This window comes from Thalia democratica, chromosome 1, assembly GCF_965202585.1.
Source record: "Thalia democratica chromosome 1, ktThaDemo2.hap1.1, whole genome shotgun sequence".
Lineage (NCBI taxonomy): Eukaryota > Metazoa > Chordata > Thaliacea > Salpida > Salpidae > Thalia > Thalia democratica.
In genome coordinates, this window is record NC_139165.1 from 78,652,585 (window position 1) to 78,673,158 (window position 20,574).

At 27.0% G+C, this 20,574-nt stretch overlaps 1 protein-coding gene across 1 annotated transcript; it reads right to left on the reverse strand.

The window, feature by feature from the left end:
- Positions 1 to 9,934: 9,934 nt before the first annotated feature.
- LOC145839748 (uncharacterized) lies at positions 9,935 to 10,924 on the reverse strand. The gene is made up of 2 exons (XM_082947242.1): positions 10,470 to 10,924; positions 9,935 to 10,253 (listed from the first exon to the last, which is right to left on the reverse strand). Exons 1-2 carry the CDS (start codon positions 10,922 to 10,924, stop codon positions 9,935 to 9,937), a joined length of 774 nt encoding a protein of 257 aa, XP_082803368.1.
- Between the last annotated feature and the right edge of the window lie 9,650 nt (positions 10,925 to 20,574).

Here is a 20,574-nt window from a genome sequence, read left to right on the forward strand (position 1 = left end):
ATTAAAAATGCTTATTAAAACTTACAAGTAACAATGTAAGTAAATAGTTAGTTGTCCATTAAGAGTCAATTTTATTCTATTATGCTATAAACTTCTGTTTATTGGTTTAAACATAGTTGCTGAACGTAAATTAATATTTTATTTATTAAAAAGTAACAAAATTGAATAGTAAAGCAAAAAACTTGAACAAAGTCCTAGATTAAAAGTGTAAAAGGCCACTAATGCAAAAATAATTTCGAAAATAAATTTTGAGTTTTATTTTTTTTACAATTTAACTTACTGTGGTATGCACAAAAAACACTTAAAGCAAAAATTACTTAATAAACAAGAAACATAGTAGTAGACTAAACTTAAGTTTAAGCTTTAACTAATTAAATTTAACTCAAATAGTTAAAGAACTACAAACTTAATTTAAAAACTAGAATCGTAAATCAGGTAAAATTTAGTTAATGAAAGTAGTGACATATTTTAGTTATAAAAATAACTTGAGCTTAGTTATAAACAGATTCAAAAATAAGAAAACCTCGTTAAAATAAACTCTTACTTTAAAAACTAACGGTTTTAGGTTGTTGCATTAGACGTATGTATTGATTTCGATGTTAACAAGCCTGACTACCATGAATAAAGTTTTTAAACTAGCTGTTGAAAATTCTATGTTTTAGATTCTTAAACCTTCAACCGTCTAGCCAATAGTAGAATTTATAGAACCGCTACTAATACAAACTTCATTTTTGCCTGCTATTAAAAAAACCTTAACCAGTAGTGAAAGTTCTGTCAAATAGAGATTATACTAACAGAGGTTTTAACTTATAGTAGCTGTGCCGTATTTTATTTTTTTTTATTGATAAAATTTTGTACCAACTCTAATTTTTGTTTGTGTATAATTAAATGGTTATATAATGCAGTTATTTAAAAAAGATTCGCTATACAAAATATTTAAACGTAATAACTGTATAATCTAATCGATATATATTGCTGAAAATATTTCATATTTCAAAAGTAAAACAACTGAAATGTTTTCAGTAAAAATAACTAGTCGCAGTACAAACTTAAGTTTAAAACAAACTAAAACAGTAAAATAAATAGGCTTGTTGAAATTTTATTAACGTTAACTTACTTCAAGCGTCTGACAAAAGTATAACAAAGTAGTTGAATGATTATAGTTTATACAACTACTCATTTTCATTAGTTTTTGTTCATTCTCACTCGAAAGATACAGTCACTGATTTTACAATTCTAAAGGAACATCGTTTATCGACGCTTAGTATGTATTTTTTTAATTATTACAGAAAATACAAAATAGCTTGTAGAAACTTTAAGAATAAAAAAAAAATTGTATATAGAATCTTTTTACAGCGGATTTTAATTTATTTGTTTGAACTGTTTTATTTTCTTAATAGCATTAATACATTAAACATATAACTGACCTAAATACAAAAATTATACAAAGCTCTTATTTTTCTAATGCAAAACCGATCGAATTGAAGTTATAAACAATGTATCAAGTACGAATCAAAAAACATTTTTTGAATATTCAAAACTTGTTTTTTAAGCATTTCTTATATTAAAAGTATGTATGTATGCAACTCTTAATTACTGTCAAAAATTATAATTTATTAAAATATTTAGATGAAGTTTTCAGTACTAAAAACGTGTTGTAAACAATATATGAACGTTACTTTAGCGAAAATATTAGTTGTGCTTGAATTTGCTCTTAATTTCGTTAATAGTTAGAATTTTTTAACAAAAAGAGTTAATTGTTTATACCGTGTGAAAGCTAGTTGACGAGGTATGAAGTAATTTAAAACAGGAAGCCTCTTAACTTACTTGAACAATGCTAAAAATAAATGAAAAAATCTAGAAATTCAATTACCTATCTGGCTAGCACTTTAGTGAACAGTAATTTGAGACTACTTTAAATTTAGCGGTTTTCCGTTTTTTGAACTTCGTGCAGTTCAAATTACAGAGAGTCGCTGTATAAAAACTTGTGGTTATCGAAACAATTTTCATTTGAATGAGAGTAGGTATACAAGTAGTTGAACTTTGTATAAATCTTTTCAAGTTTCTAAACGTCTGAAATATACACTAAATTGCTTGTTAGAAAGCACAGGGGTAGTTTTATTTAATCTTATCAACGAACTACGATATAATATATAAGCTCTTTGTGTGTTTGAATTAGTGTTTAAGTTTAAAAAATGCTGTTTAGTTTGAATTTATTTTGTAAAAAGTAATTGTTTATAGATTTAAGTTATAGCTTTACTAGTTTATTTATTATTTTTTACAAATGTAATGTAGTCTACAGAATAGAGTTCAAAATACATAGATATTATTTTTTACTATCGTATAAGTTTAAAGCCGAAAAACTTTGTATGCTTATTTTTTCAGTTATTTGAATACAAGAAGTTCTTTTCTCTATACTAAAATTATGTTTTATTTATTACTTTAAACGACCTTTAGTTTTATTTAAGTTTGTTTTATTCCTTAAGCTTTTCATATTACAAGTAATTAGTTTAGTACTACAGCTCTAGTCTGCAATTGTATGTACTAATACTACATACAAATAGTATGTATTTTGGAAAACAAAAGTTATTGTTGTAAACAAAAATGGAAACAAAAAGTTATTGTTGTAAATATATTTTTACTTAAATAAAAATACTGTTGTTATCTAAGTTAGAAAAAACAATATTTAAAAGTAAATTTTTATGTAGTTATATACTTATACAAGCTTTCTATAAAATATTTTCTTTTGATTTAGAAGCTAGCAAAAAAAAAATTATAGAAATTTTTACGTAAAAAGTATGAATATCGGTTTGCTTGACGCTAACAAACACATTATGAATTGTAAGTTTAATCATTTCATACAAACAAACAGTGCAATTAAAATTTAATTTTGACAATGAAACAAAAAAAAATTTCAAACTCTGATGACAAATTTATTTTTTTGATAAATGTTTTGTTTTCAAAAACAGATAATGTTTTGCAACCTAGAAGCGTTCATTTTCACCTGCGAAATGGACCAAATGCGTATCTAAGCAACCTTCAACAACACGCATCATACTCAAGCATCTACGCGAACCAACAACCTAATTTGATCAACCCGTTAAGCAGTCAAAGTAATTTGTTGTGTTATGCTTTTACAAAACCTAATTAAAAAAATTTATATTTGAACTTGTTTGTTTTATACAACATTATTCACAGTACGTATCAACTAGTAGTTTATATCTTAAGTTTTAAAAAATTTACAACACTAACTTTCCGATAATAAGTATACTGTTATCGTAAACTAAAATTTTAAATTAAGTTTTTTACTGTTTTATTATTTTACTTTGATTTAATCAGCTTTATTTTAAAACAGCGATTGTAAAGCCTCAACCAATCTATCCTCCGAACTTCGGGTGTTTGCCGTTCAATAACACAAGTGAGTCAATTTAGTTTGTTTTAATCTAACCAGGGATACAATTCATAGGCTTCAAAAAATATTCGGTTTATAAAAACATTAAAAAAGACTATTTCAAATATCATAAAAAGCAAAAAAAAAACTTGTTTTCTGTACTTTATTTTAGTTCTTAATTGCAATTTAAGTACAAAATGCAAAACTACTTTAATATTTAATATTTTAAATCGTAGATTTTTATCATTGAAATGTTTCATTATAAGTTAAGGCAGGGGTCGGCAAACTGCGGCCCGCGGGCCAAATGCGGCCCTAATAGCCAAAATCTGCGGCCCGCGAGCTCATTTTAGCGAAAAAAATACTTTTTTGAAAACTTAAAAGTAAACGGTTTTGCAATAAAAAACTTACAATTAGGTTCTTAGTTTAATAAATACACTTTAAAGGTGCTATATTACTGCTTATTTTGATATATTTTCGGATTAAAATAGTATTTTTCTACTAATTACTATACTTGATTTTAAATAACTACGGCCTTCGATGACTTTTTTCTAAAAAGTGCGGCCCGCGAGCAATTTTCTCTGAGAAAATTGTCCCGCGAGTTACAAAAGGCTGCCGACGCCTGAGTTAAGGTGTAGTTTTGAAACAATATTACCAGTTTGGTCAATAATTAAACAAAAGTAAAATTGTTGTCATCATGTTTTGTTTAAAAAATTCAGGTCATGCAATGAGTTCTGTAGTAGAAGAGTCAAAATTTGATCCAACTCAAACAAGTCAACACTATACAGGTACAGTTATATTTACTTACATTACAATACTGAGGTGTAGTTGCAATGATTTGAGCTTTTGTAGCTATAGAATTTGAAAGTAACATAGGTTTAAATATTAAAAACTAAAGATATCTACTTAAAAAAGGAGTACAAATAAGTTTATTATTACAAAATGTTTGTAAGTTCAATGAGTTCTTTATTTAAGGTAGCCATGAGTCTAGCCTTTAAATTTTACTGCATTTTGTACGATTTTTTGAACTTCTTAATTAAAGAAAGCTTGATCTATAACCGCTTTGCTTTAAAAAAAATACATTCGGTTTTGTTAGCAGAATAAGTGTGTAGCACTTTAACAGCTTGTTTTTAAAATGCTTATCAATTGAAAGCTTTAATTTTTAACTTAATAAGTTTTTTATTGCTTAAACAATATAAGTTAAAAAAATAATAAGTTAATTAAAAGCTGAAGCAATAAAAAACTTATTAAGTTTAAAATTTACATAAAGTTCAGCAAATGTCATGTTAGAACAAACTACAACGTTTTGTGCTTTTATATTTTTGCTATTTTTTTAAACAAGGCATCTAATTTCGTACCTATTGTTTACTTAAGTTTTCGTTTGAATTTATTTATATATTAAATTTAAGTTATTCACATGAATAAAAAAAGCACCTAACTTTAATTTAGTTAAACACTTAAATGGATATACACACACACTCTTAGTAATAAGCAACAAAAAATCTGTAAAACTATATTAGAACATTTCTACTTTAGATTAACAGACAAGTATACAGGAACAAGTAAAAAATTGATTCCTAGACTTTTACTTTTAACAAGTAAGAGATTTTTTAAAACTTAAAAACGATTTTTTTTTTGTTTCTATAATGAGTTAATGATTAGCAGACCCAATGCTGAAGCCTCCAATTATAGTAAAACTTGACGAATCGAACAATCCTAATTCTAATTTGGACAAAAACTACCAAGGTACTAATAATTTTTTGCAATAATCTTTCTCTATAAAAATATTTTTCTAAGAACCTATTTAAGCATATAAAATAGGTAGGACTGTCATTCAAATAAAATTACTTTATATAATTCCTTGCTACAATTTTAAAATAAATTATTTTGCTATTTAGAGTTTTAAAACGTTAAGATAAACAAATGTTACATTTCGATATTAAAATTACCGACTATTTAAAGTTTACAAGCACATTACTTTTTTGAAAATAAAGTTTAAACATTGTTTTTCAATGTCATGTGCTGAACCCAACCAAAATGTAAATATTTGTAAACAGACTAAGTACAACTATCAATATGTAATAGACTTAACATGAAACTGTTCTTATCATACTTAAAGTTTTTAAACTCAGCTCATGGAATTGGATCTTTGATGGAAGAGTCAAAGTTAGATTCAACTCAAACAAATGCTGCTTCAAATCAACATTTCACAGGTATAATTACATTTACTTAATATAAACTTAAAAATGTTTTCGTGAACTTTATTGAAACTGGTCGAAATTAAAGGTATGAAATGTAATTGTCTTAGTTTTAATTTTTAAAGTTGTAGTGGTTGTAAATACTACGGTTTCTTACTTTTAGATCGTTATAAACATACAAGTTAAAACATACAAGTTTTAGAACCTCTAGAAGAAAAAAGCTTGACTTTTAACCTTTCTACTGTATAAAATATATTTACTTCGCTTATAAATTGTAGCAAAAAGACATTTATGGTATGAAGCACGTTTTATTTAATATAAAATTAGAGTATATTAGTAATTTAAGTGTTTCAAATATATTAGTAGCTAAAAGTTGTAAGTTTTTAAACGCTTTTTAGAATAAAGTTATCACAAATTTGAGCAAAAAAAAGCATTAGATTCTAGAATAAGCTAAACAATTTTTTAATATTTTAAAATTTTGTTCCTTTTCGAGAAAGGTATGTAACTATGTACTTTTTATTTACTTTATTTATGTGATTTAGCTAAACGAACAAAAAATAAAAACCAACACTCATTCTTAATTTCATTCAAAAAAACTAACATAAGCTTTTATTTACCATTAAAAAATATTCTTTAGAACTTTAAAAAACTATGTTTAAACTTTGAATAATCTTCAATTTTACAAAAATGAGTTCAACATAATATAAAATCTGTCATACTGTTTTTATTTTAATATCATAAAACATTTTTGTAATTTATATACTTAAATTAATTTTATTTTCTAAATCAGCTCATATGCCCAATCCGAGTATAGTTGATTCATTGAACTTACTGAACAGAATTCTAACTAACTGTGAAACACCGAGACAGCCATCTCAACTTGAAGGAAACCATCAAGGTATAAAGTATTTCTTTTAAAACATTTTTTTGTCTAAACATTTTTATTTGAATTCACTTGAACAGTAGTGATATAAATAATTAAGTTATGCCTGTCAGAATTTGTAAAAGAATAAAACAAATATGATCTTAAGACAAAACTACATTAGTAAAGTATATATATTGACTTTTTAGAAATTGCAAGCATACCGTTGTTTTTTCAATAGACATTTGTTTATTATTTTATTAATTTTTTATGAGTGTAAGTTTTTTGTTGAACGACAAAAGCAAACTTTGTTCTAAAGACTTGCTGTACAAAAGAACAGTAATTGATTCGTACATCACATTTTTTTACGAGCTAGAATAATTTCTTTTTTATTTAAAGTTTAAAACTTCAACATTTGAAACAAACGATAAAGAAAAACAAAATTACTACATTATTTGTTTTGTAACTTTAGTAAGATTGAAAAATATTAAAAAAAAACTAAGCAAAAAATACAATGTTAAGTAAACTAACATTACCTTATATATAAAATAAGGCACAAATTTCAGTTTGCTTGTTTAAGGTTTTAAAACAAAATTTGTATGACAGTTAACATTGAGTTTTTAAAACAAGCTTAATAAAGCTTCTCAAATTCTAAATCTCAACAATCAATTTACTAATGCATCAAGTAAGATTTATGATTTGCGTAATTTAAAATCTCGTCAAACATATTAGGATTGTCATAAAAACTTGTTTGTCTCAAACAAGAGTTCTGTCATGGCTGGTCACTAAAAAACAAGTTTTACAAACTATACTTTTGTTAAAAGTAAAATTAAAAAGTACTCAAGTTTCATAAAACTTTACTACTGAAAACAAATCTAGCTTTAAAAATAACAGCCGAAATTAATAAGAGAATGAAACTAACACAACAGCTAAAAAAACATGAATTTGAAAATACTATTGAAAATTGGGAAGAGAATCATTCAAGTTCTTGTAGGAAAACTTTTCAACGTAATTTTATTTTTTAAACACTGAAGTAATGTTTTTAAGTATTAAAAAAAAATTAATTCAAAAAATTGATTTTCTTAAAAAAGTAACTTTTAATTAGGCAAAAATTAAATTAATTTTAGTTTGAAATTTATTTAAAAGTATTATAACACCACTTGATTAAGAACAATTTTGAAATCTTGTTTTTGTCTTAAGAAACTGTGAAATGGAACTTTGAGAAAATTTTACTTGTTTAAATAAATTTAACAAACAACCTCAAGTTAGCACTACTGAAATGTTTTCTCGATGTTTACCTTATTATCAACATTCTAATACAAAATAAACAGCTAATGAGAGAAGAACAGCAAGTCAGCTAATGAAAGAAAAGCCAGAAAACTTCAAAAATTCAAGAGATTTCTGTTAGTATGTGACCACTTTGATCAAATTTAAAATTTTTCAAAAAACATCTTAGTTCAATTAGCTTTCTTCTTAGCTTGACATTTTTTATCTGAAATTTCAGCGGAGAAGCTGACAACAACAAAAAGCATTCGGAGAACACTTTCGTGGAGGCAAAAGGCCATCATCGAAGAAGAATTCCAGAAGAACCAATACTTAACTCCAACAACCCTGGGCGAACTGGTGTCTAAGACGGGACTCAGTCAACGATTCATAAAAGTGAGTCGTTTTAATTACCTCTTAAGAACGTCGTTTCATCAAGATTAAGCAGATATTTTAAAGTTGCCAAATGAGCCAAACACTGCTTGTACTTGAGTGGATGATCCACTTACACAGTCAAAAAAATTATTTCAGTATTATAAAACTGCTTAAAATATTAAATTAAGATAAACTTTTGTTTACAAACAATAAATGCGATACTTTTATCTCACTCAATTAGTTTTAAAAAGTATTAAGCCAAGGGTTTCTTTAAATATTTGAAAATTTTTCGCAACAATCAGAAAAAATACCACCTATCTCCACTGGTTGTAAGTTGAGCCAATAACTGCATAAGCTAAAAAATGCTCAAAAGCACGTTTAGTTTTGTTACGTTTAGTAAGTAGCGCTTATTCGGCATGTATTACAAGCTTGCAAGCCAACAGAATTCGACTAACTGAAAACAAAAATGTAACAAAACGTAATCAAGTTAAATTAAAAAGTACAACATGAAAATTTTATTAATAATGCTAAATTTTAGAAAAAGTTTGAGAACGAACGACGAGCAATCAGAAGGTATCTAAGAAGATATAAGACAACTAGTCAGCCTCAAGAAGAGAAGTGAATTAGTTTTGAAAAAATCAATTATTTTGTTTATCTGTTATCATACAGTTACATATTGGTTACTTTAGAATTTTAGGTGCAAGAATTTTTAAACGTAGTTCTTATAACTTTAAATGTAATTTGGCTTGTTTACTTTTTTCAAAAAACCTAACTTTACAAGCTGACAACCAATTTAATTTACAAAAAAAATGTATAATATGTTTTTATGTTTTTATGTTAAAGTTGATATTTAATTTTGTTGGTAACTCGTAAATAAAATAAAAACTTCAGAAACATGTATTTTATTAATTTTTAAAAATTACTTAAACAGGAAGTATTTAAGCTTTAAAGGTGTAGTCTATACTTAAAACTATTATATAAAAACCTTTAGTCAGTTATTAAAACTATTATTTGATAAATGTCAAAAAGTTCATCAAGCTTCTAAAAGATTAGCGATAAACTTTTAAATGACCATTGAAACTTTGTATATTTTAGTAATAACAAAAAAAGTCAATAAGTAATTTATTTTTAGTGTTTTTTATAATGGTATAAAAGTTTCAAATAAAACTAAAGAAGTTAAACTTTCAAAAAGAAAAACAGTCTAAATAATTATAATTTAACTACTATCTATAAAGTCTGCTTACTAATCTTTGATGAAGTACAAAGATTCCAATATTTTTGAACAATTAGCTGCGGTACTCACGATGGCTGTTACAGAGAAGCTGTAAAATATAAGCCAGTGCTAAACTTTTGTTTAAAAGTTAAAATGAGTTTCGCCAATATTAAGCCTGATATTGATAATTTTTAGAAATATAAAAGTTTAAAGTAAAAACAATTACAGCCGAGACTACTGAAATTTATTAGTCGCTGTTGTACGTTCTTAAGTCTTACATGCACAAATTTTGTATTTATACAATTTCGTGAAAAAATTAACTAATATTTAGTTTTTAGCTGAATTTTCTTTACATGTTTATAAGCACTAAATTGAAAAATAGAACTACTGACTGTTAGCAAAATATTTTAGTAACAACTTTTTTTAAATATGTTAAACTGAACATTATTAGCTTTTTGATACCTTAACATTTTGTTAACGTGTTATTTATTTTAAATGTTAATAAAGTCCAAAGTTTAAGTTGAACTTAAGCTAGTTCTATCTTGTTAACAAACTTTTACATGCTTTACCAGTACTCTACTAATTTTATTATACAAAAAATACAATGAAAACTTTAAAAAATTTTATTAAACAAGTCAAGTCAGACTCCACAGTCGTTTGCCGAAAAACTCAACGTCCCCGAGCCGCCTGCAGAGAAAGAAGTACAATGATGACGTCATTTCCGCGTCAGCACCCGAGTTGTGCGCGTCAGCGGAAACTTTCAGGTCGAAAATTCCCATCAACTTTGTCAACCCGAACTGTCTGACGTTGGTGAGAAGGCAATGGTGCGTGACGAGGTATTTGAGGTCGAGGAAGTCAGGAAAGTAGGTTTCCACCTGAATCAGGAAGTCATCGACCTTTTCAGGGAGATTTCTGCCCGTCAGCGCTTTTATCAGGTACGCCTTGTCCTTAATTCTTTAATTAAAAAAATATATAAATAGCTTGTTTTTTAATATACTATTAAAAATTTAAGTTATAAAAAGTAGTTTAGTTATAATACCGAAGTTTTTGTTGTTTATTTAATCAGCTAAAAGTTGTAATTTAAAACAAACGCTTTGTTGATCGTTTAATTTCAATTGCACAATAAAAACTCAAACTAAACTACATTTGTGTTTACAGATAAAAACTCACCCCTGGAAGCTGATCCATTTCCTGCTTTTATCGGACATGATGCACCTCAAACCTTCCGCAACCTGCTTCTGGTCGCACCCGTGAACTTTCAACCTTTCAAAATCGACCCCGTGACCCCTAAGAAACTCCAACGAGCTCGCGCTGTGCGTCTCAGCGTCCAAATCCCACTTCATGTTGAAGTGGAACGTGTGCAGCTTTCCCTTGTTGCCATGGTGATCGCTGAAGCTTAACCCCAAGGTGACCATTTTAGTCGCGTTGACGTTATTGCGCATGACGTCATACGCCCCCTGCCTCCTCCCAGGGATCATCCAGCACTCGTCGCTCCCCAACGGGTCCCCGGGGAACTCGGTGTCTATGGCAACCAGTGGGTTGGTTCGAGACACCGTTTCCACGGTGACCAGGGCCGACTTCAGGTTTTGGGCCCACACGTCCAAGTAGCCTTTTTTGCCAGCCATTTTTCTTTTTGAGAGATTCTTGCGTTTTGCTGCAACTTGCTGCTATATAAACTAGCTTTTGTTAACAAATATTAGTAAACTTCTTTTATACTTTTTGAAAGGATTAAATGTCTCGTGACTGCTTTTGTTTTCACAATAAAGTTACTTACTTTTGAGTCATTTTGTTTACTTTAAGTTGTATTAAAAACAAATCATTTTCATTTTTAATTAGTTTATGTTAACCAGTTTAAACTACAAGAATGATTAGATGAAAAGTACTAAAGTTGTATTACTATACAAAAGTAAACGCTACTTGCTGAATACTTTATTAAGTATAAAATAATATGAGCTATATCTAATCAATAAAAGTAGCTTTTTTTAATCTGTCACTTGAAACAATCTTGTTTTTAATAAACACACATGCCGTAGACAGTATAAGTTTTAGGTTTGAAAGTGTTACCTAGTCATTCTTAATCATGTTATTTGTAAGGTCTTTCTTTTACCTATTTTTAATATTAAGTGTTGCTATGAATTCGTATACTATAAACTAAAAAGTTATTTGTTGTGAGTATCAAACTAACATTACAATCATTAACTTACTAATGTAATCTGAATAAAATGTAATTAAATATTAACGTTTTAGCGAAGTAAATTGTTTTCAATTTTAAAACTTTACCAATCACTTTTACACTGTACTAAGTATGTTTAACAATATATAATCATTTTTAAATATCATGGTAAAATTTTAATTAAAATTATTAATTTTATTTATAGGCTTAGTATTTTTTAAAGGTTTTCACTTGTTAGAGTTTTTAAATATAAGTCACAAAATTTTTTTTTATAAAACGAGGTCGTTTTGGATAAACTATGGATTAAAATTTTGTAAATAGATTTATAAGTCAGTTTGAAGCAACACAGTTCTTGAACATAAAAAGCTAAATAATCAAGCTACTATTTTATAACAACTTGGTAAATAAAACTTAGTCAGTTAGCTTAATAGTTAAAGACTAAAAGTCAATGCGAAATACTCTTAACAATAATTAACACTCCGTTTTATAAACTTCTAGAATAATACATTTGTATACTTTCCTAATTCAATATAGCAATTTACTACTTAGGCAAAAAAAAAGTTAGCCAACAAACTTAAGAACTTTGAATATTGTTTTAGCAACTAAATTAGCTTTTGTTTTAATGGTACATTTTCGATTATATTCGCTTAACATTGATAGTTACAAACGAAAAGACAAAGCTCAGAAATACTTAGGTCGGCTAAATCCCAAATTCGGCCTATCAAGAAGTTATGCTTGTCCAATAACATCTTTTGTAGACAAATCATATTTGACTTGAATAATCCTTAATTTTTTTATTTAGTACATTTGTATTTCAAAACCTTTAACAGTAGTTAGTTCAATTAAAAAGGTCTTAAGGTTTATAAACTAAAGTAAAAAAGTAAACTAATATCTTAAATCATTCTTAACTTGTTAAAAATATTGAATCAATTTACTTAGAAAATTGAGTAAAACATGAAAGTTGAAAAATATTATAAATAAAACAAACTAGGCAGTTTTTAAATATTTGTTTTTACAACCTAGTTGTAGGTTTAAGATTAATTTCGATATTATATTAAATTACAGTCTTGCTAATGAAACCAGACCGTTTGTTTCAAATCCTTTTCATATAAATCATGTTTGATGCAAATCACCATAATTTGAGTTTAAATCAAACAACATTTTATCTTTTACGTAAACGTTAGGTGCGAAATCTATGAGACGCAAAAAACTAAAAGTTTAAAAATCGTTACATATATTTTCTTCCATTTTTAACAACTTTGATCAAAAACAAATTTCTATACCAATTAATAAGGTTTTGCATCCTTTAGTACTGGTTTAAAAACTAAAAGCTGTAATTTTTCATCTTATTAAGTAACTTATTGGTTTATACAAAAATATAGGTTTACTTTGTATAGTATAACGTTTGTTATATTGTACTTAATTGTTTTAAGTAAACATTGAAGCAAAACTAAAAAACTTTGCGTCTAATAACGTTTTATTTTTGCTCCAAAGACATTTTCATGTTCTTGCCGGAGGGGAAAAAGTATTTTACTTCTTATTATTTATTTTTGTTTACCTTATTATTTATTTCTCGTTATTTACTTTCAAAAGGAAGCCTTATGAAAAAAGTTTGGGAAATCCTGATGTGCATGGTGATTTCTGTAACTTTTATGTGTGTCAATTTTTAGAGGCGATTTTCGTAAAACAAACATCATAACTTTCTCACAATGTGAGTTTTATGAATATATATTTTCTTAATTTGTTGATTTTTGCCTAAAATTTGAAAAAATTTTGTTAACTTTGGTAGCTACAGTTTGCTAAACTTAAAATAAAATCATTTTAACATTTAAATTGAGTTTAGAATTTTTCGCTAAGTTACTAGGTATTTTCGTTTTCAAATTATTATCTTTTTCTTATTCCTTATGGACAGTTTTACACCAAGTTAAGCCTAATGTCCTTATATATTTGTACCATACCAATTTTAAGATTTTAACAGTAACTGATGATCTAATTTTTTTTGAATGAAACATTGTTCTAATAAAATTAAATCTTATTTATAGCTACATTTCAACAAAATAAAGTTATTTGTAATCGTATTAGAGTAATAAGAGAAGGGAAAACCCATGGCTCGTACTAATTCTTATTTTCAACATATTTTAACGATTTAATTTTTTAATATTAATTTAATGGCTATTTATTAAAACCGTTTAGTTATTTATTAATAGCTATTGAAAAAAAAAATCTCACAACTAAGTTTATAGTTCCGCTAGTTTATTGAAAAATCAACAGTTAGTGAGTGTAAACAAAACAACACGGAACAGTTTTATAAATTGTTTATTTTCTCTATGTTTACAATCAACAGATGAACTGAATGTTCAGTTGGTATTTCCCATTTGTATGATTCTTTCCATCACGACGTAGGAGAGCCCGGAGATCACATAAGACTTTAAAACTTCAGCATTGTTGTTTTGATAAAAAGTGTTGAAGTACGCCTTGGCGCTCTCGTAGGCTTCATAAGAAATATGTTTCACCTCTTCAAAATGGTTATGAAATGCTTCGTTGGTGTATTGAGCAACTGCAAAAGCACGCTCTTTAGATTCCTCAAAAGCTTCAATAGCGCTGCTGTGAAGGGCTAAAGCACAATTTTCAGTTGTTTCTTGAACATTTTTAAAGTAGCCGGGCACAACTACTTCGTAAAAGTTCACGCTGAAACTTTTAACACCCTGGGCGAACTTGGAAATCTTGTTCAGACCGCCCTGGTAGAAATTGTAAGTGAAATCTTCAATGCTCTTGTAGTAATCCTTGAAAACAGCCTCGTCGAATTCATGAAAAAAAGAGGAGTCTGGTTGATTTGCGTAATATTCACTTGGTGATACTACTACCAGTCCAGCGCCATCAGCTCTGCAGTGGGCAAAAAACAAAGCTACCAGAATCAAATAGAAAATTTTCATACTGCTTATCTTACTTACTTACAAACCTGAAATTATTTAACAGAAGTTGTAAATAGTTTTAGATCAAATATAAAATCAGTATTTAAACAGACTTAAATTTTAACTTTTTTCTATGGACCGTTGTAAATTACTAAGTTTTATTAAAGTCAAAAATGTATATAAGTACAGTCTTAAAAAATACTTTTATAAATGCTTAACGAATAAAGGTTTGAAGACTGTAAATAAAACACTTAGAAAAGTTTTTAAGTTATATATTCAAGTATACGTAAGAACCAAAATAATCTAAGAAATATAACAAATTCAAAGCAACTTAAAAGGGTTCAGTAACTTCTTTTATAAAATTTGAATGAAAAACTTACAAATATCAACAAGTTTTATCGAGAAAAATTTTAAAAACTTAAAAAAAAACCTCAACATTTTTTAATAAACTAGAATGATAATTTTAAATGGTAATTAGCAAGTATTAAAAACATGTTAGTATTAAAATAATTTATTAAATAATATCGTAAAGCACTAGCAGTCACCAAACAAAAAATTACAAAAAAACTACTGTTGTAAAATACAAGTAGTTAAATATTAAATAATAAGAAGTTTTATCAATTTCACATCCCATAAAGAGTCTATAAGTCTATCAACAAAATGCATATTTTTAATATAATAGGGTTTTCAAAGTTGGCGAAGTGACAGATTCTAAGGGAGCCACGAGCAGTAAAGGAGCAACAGGGTCATGAGGTCATAATTTGAAACTTAAAGTTGATATTCTTCAGTTGCAGATGAAGAGCAAAAATAAAAAGGTCTTAGGTGATCATTGAGTAGTCTTGTTGGAAGGAGCCATGGCTTTTTTATTTTTTTTAAAGGGGGCCATTTGAAAAAAAGGTTTGGGAAAATTTATAAGATTAGTAGAGTTTTATAGGGTTTTAACTTTTCTAGAAGCTTGCGCTCACTCACAGTTTACAGCTTATAAATTTCTCGTTTGCGCTCTTCAGTTAAACTGTAATATGAAAAGCTTATTGAGACAGAATATCCTAGATTTAGAGCAATATTGTTAATTTATTCAGGGTTTTTGGGCACTTTTAAGGAATTTTTAATTTTTTGTGATTTTACATTTTTGTAGGGTTCTAATGTAGTCAGAGTCTAATGTTTTTTTCCAGGTTTTCAAGCTTTCTTCCAGGTTTAATTTATTCTAGGTTTTTTAAAGCACATCTTTTTTTGATAATTTTTAGTAGTAGGTTATTATCTAATTAAAAAACTGCTGTCGAATAGGTATAAGTTACTTAAGAGTTACTGTAAGTATTGCAATTTATTTTATTATGTTGAAACCAGTACTAAATTATTCTAAGATGGTGGTTTAAAAGCCGTTGTGTTAGTTTAATACAAATAGCTAAAAGTCACCTTAAGTTTGTAAAGTAAAATATTACCAATCAGGGACGTACCTTGGTATGATTCTGCAAATACTTTTGTGCGAAAAAAGTTGCTTTTATTTCAGCTTGAAAAGACTCTGCTTTCTTAGCTTTTAGTATTCATTTATACTTAGTTATGCACTCCTGAGAGATAACTTTGACATATATGTACTCTTTATCATTTTTAGTGTCGTATGAATTAAACGAATTAAATACATCCAAATTGTAACATTTAGCGCGTTAAAGCTTTAAATTGTCAAAAAACTGCATTGCAAAATTGATTCTAATGGAAGCTTTCTTCAAAATCATACAATTTTATGTCACAAAAGTTTGCATAACTTCTTGTTAATATTGACTACGTTAAATGTTTGATTTTGAAAACAATATAAATGTTTTTGAGTTAAATTTTGATTTTCTATACTTATTTTTAATGAATATTTTCTGGGTTTACACAAGTGGCATGACATAATGAGTCATAGGGGGTGTGGAGCAAAATAAATTGCATTGTATACAGTTATCACTCGTACTTCAAGATTCCATTTTTGATGTGTTAACATAACTGCATATTTTCAGATTAAATTCAATAACATTAGAGGTAGTTTAAACTAATGTGTTCCCGCTAGCACGTTATCACGCGTTATTTCAGATACTTTAATTTTACTAACTAACGACTTCCACTCACTAACAATATCAATATAAAGTAGATGATAAAATATTATTGTTTCCAAAACAACAAAGTTAGCTAAAGCTACAGATTTATAACAGGACTGCCATTCGTTTTTTCAAAATGTAACAGGATTTTAAAGCTACAAATTTTAGGGTCTATTTTAGTTTAAAGCTAAGTTTAAGGTAAAAAACTGTGTTTTATAGTAAAAAAAAATGAAATGACACTGAAAAGCTGCTATAAATGTGTTTAAAGAGTTGTAAATGATGACAAAATTTATATCTAAACGATAGATTTTTTGAGTTAAATCAAAATTTTACTACTGACATTATTAGTAAAAATTCCAGGTTTTTCTGGTTTAGTTTTTGCCTAAATTGTCAAATTCTAGGTTTTTTACAGGTAAAGTGGCAACCCTGTTATAAGTCATGAAAACTATAAATATTTTAATTTTATCTGTTTGTAAAAGTTAACTATAACTCAAATTTAAAAAAATCTAGGTTTTATTTTCAAAGCTAACGGTTTTTACAGGATTTTCTAAATTCCAATTTTTTTGTCTAAATTGTCAAATTCCATGTTTCCAGGTAAAGTGGCAACCTTATGTAGTGTACAACTACACTAAAAACCATAATTAAATTTATACATAACTTATACCTGAATGCTAATACTTAACAATACTTAGGGCTACTATATATAAAACTAGGCATGACAATGAATGAACATGTTGTATTACAGAACAATTGCAAACACTAACAAATATATAAAGAACATCAAATTTTAAAACACATTAAATATGGTCAAAACTTTTACACAAGAATTAAATCTAACAGTAATTATGCTTTGAGAGTGTTGAAGTTAAAATAAGAATTAACTGCTTAAAACTAAAATTTTAAAAATATTTATAAGAAAAGCACGTTGTTAAATAAAAACTTTTCACAAAACAATCAAACAACATTTATGTCGATTCTTGAATAAAATGTTTACTGCCACAAGCTGTGACTAGAATGCTGCCACCACTCTCTGTGGCTGGTTTATCTTTCATAAATTTATTCAACATTACATCTGGAATTTTTTATTTGCTTATCTTACTTATCTGCTTATCTGTTTATCTGCTTTATTTTCTCTTTATCTTAATTTGCACAAGTTTAACACTTGTCTTGCTGGCTTTCACTTTAACGCATGGATTAACAAGGATTTTAGCTCAAAGCTTTCAATATAATTCAAACTAGAACGGGTCTAAAAAACAAAATTGCACAAAAACATCTTTTGTTTGCACGAAAACAAAATTGCACAAGAGCAAAAAATTCCACAAAGCCAAATTTGCACGAGAGCACAAAAATGCACGAGGTAACGAAATTGCACGAAGACGATTTTGCACTAAGAGTCAATTTGCACAAGTTACATTTGTACACAAGGGTAAAAATACAAAAAAATAATTATAATAGATTATATAAAAAAAGAAATAAAAAGTTACTGACCGAAGGTAAGGGTTAGGGGTAACAGTGATAGTGAAATAGAAAAAATGAAAATAAGAAAAATAACTTATAAAAATTATAAAAAAAAAACTAAAAAAAAATTTAGTTTGAAATAAAAAAGCTACCGATCGAGGGTAAGGGTTAGGGGTGACAGTGATAGTAAAAAAAAGAAGAAATTAAAAATAAAACTAAAATTAAAAATAGTGAAAAAAATAATTTACCGACCTAGGGTAAGGGTTAGGAGTAACAGTGAAAATGAAAATTTAAAACAATAATGAAATAGAAAAAAAAATAAAAACTAAATAAAAAAAACTAAACCATATAAAATTGTCTGCTCGTGCAAAAGTGTTTTTTTTGTGCAAAACTGACCCTTCGAGCCAAAGTATCTTCGTGCAATTTTTTCCCCTCGATCAATTTAGACAGCTACCCAATTTAAACAGTCACCAAGTGCAATTTGAGATATTGTTCACTAACTTTGTTCTTATAGAAACAACAATGTTTTAACATTAATTTTTTGTTGATGTTGATAGTGAGTGGAAGTCACTAGGAAAGAAATAAAAAACATTTGAACTTGAACAAAAACTTCTCAATTTTTTTACAGAAAAATATGAAGTAAACACACAACTCCTCATTTTTTTCAAATACAGTTAACAAAGCGCATTTTGTATGTTGTCATTCTCCTATTTTAGCACAAGATGAACTTAACATACTTCAGACAAATTAATTTTGTCCTAAATTTATTAAAGGGTTTATAAAGCTTGAAAAGTATTGTTTTTAAATTTAAAGTATAAGTTTTACTTTAAAAGTTGTTGTGAAAGAAAAGTGTCAATAGAAGCATTTAGAAATCAATGAAAAATAGTAAATCATAACAAGTTTTGGCACTTGTAAAATTTTATTTCAGTTCTAGTACTTACTTCTAGGACTTATTCTTTAAAAAAAATATTCTAACTAAATAATGCAAATTTTTATATATCAAATAATCTTTTAGTAAAATAGCTAAACTAAATTTAATAAAAGATACCACGATTAAACTAAGAAAAATTTAAGTAGACTTTTAGCTATTTGTATTAGACCAACATAACGGCTTTTGAACAACCATCTTAGAATAATTTAGTACAGGTTCCAATATTATAAAATAATTTGCAATACTTACAGTAACTCTCAAGTAATTTATATTTTTTAAACAACAGTTTTTTAACTAAACAATAACTTACTACTAAAAATTTTCAAAAAAATATGTATTTTCAAAAACCTGGAGGAAATTCTGAAAAACCTGGAAGAGATTTAGAAATCTTAGAAGAAGTTTGAAAAAACTGGAAAAATTTGAAAATTTTTAACTCTGTGTAACGTTTAAAAAAATTATGAACGTTGCTAGCTAAACCAGCCATAGAAGGTGGTGGTAGCATTCTAGCCACAGCCTTTGGCAGTAAACAAGTTAATCAAGAATAGACATTTATATTGTTTAAATTTTTTTTGATAAGTTTTTATTTAAAATGCTCTTTTCCTTTAAATGTTTATATAATTTTAGTTTCAAGCAGTTAATTCTTATTTTAATTTAAACACTCTTAAACTATATTACTACTAGATTGTTGTGTAAAAGTTTTGACCTCAATTAAAGTATTTTTATATTTATGTTATTTATAAATTTTTTAGTATTTGAAATTTTTTTTCAATAGATCATGTTAAATCAATTTCATGCTTAGTTTTATATAGAGTAGCCTTAATTTTTGTTTAGTATTAGCATTACGTATAGGTTTAGAATAAATTTAGTTATGCAGGGTTACCAGTCGTTTTCGCGTAAATTTTTCCAGGTTTTCAAAATTTCTTTCAGGTTTTTATAAGTACACATGGTCTGTTTTTAGTTTAAAGCTAAGTTTAAAGTAAGAAACTGTGTTAAACAGTATAAAAACTTTAAAGATACTCTATAACTATTTTAAACAAGTGTTTAATGAAAACAATTTTAGATGATAACAAAACACTTTTGTCTATATGATATAGTTTTAGAGTCAAACAAAAATTTTACTATGTAAATTTGAGGTTCTGCAATGTTTTTTTCAGCGATTTGTGTTCGAAATTAAAGGTTTTTCAGATTTTTTTTTAATTTCTCAAATTTCAGGTTTTAAAGGTTTTGTTTGTCTGAATTGTCAAATTTCCAGATTTTCAAGGTTTTTCCAGGTTTCCATGTAAAGTAGCAACCCTGATTATGGTTTATAGTGTGGTTGTACACTGCACAAGGTTGCCACTCTACCTCGAAGCATGGAAAAACCTAGAATTTAATAATTTAGACAAAATAAAACCTGGAATTCGAGAAATTAAAAAAAAAACTGGAAAACCCTGAATTGAAAAAACTCAAACTTAAAAATTTCCAGATATTTTTTTCAAAATTCAGGTTTTTCTACTTTTTTCTAAATTTATCAAATTTCAGGTTTTTTAGGTTAATTTTTATTCTAAATTGTTAAATTTCATGTTTTTCTTTGTTTTCAGGTAAAATGGCAACCCTGTGTAGTGTACAACCACACTAAAAACCATAATTAAATTTATTCTTATTCTATACTTAATGCAAGTACTAAATAATCCTTAAGGCTACACTTTATAAAACCAGGCATGACAATGAATGAACATGTTCTTTTTAA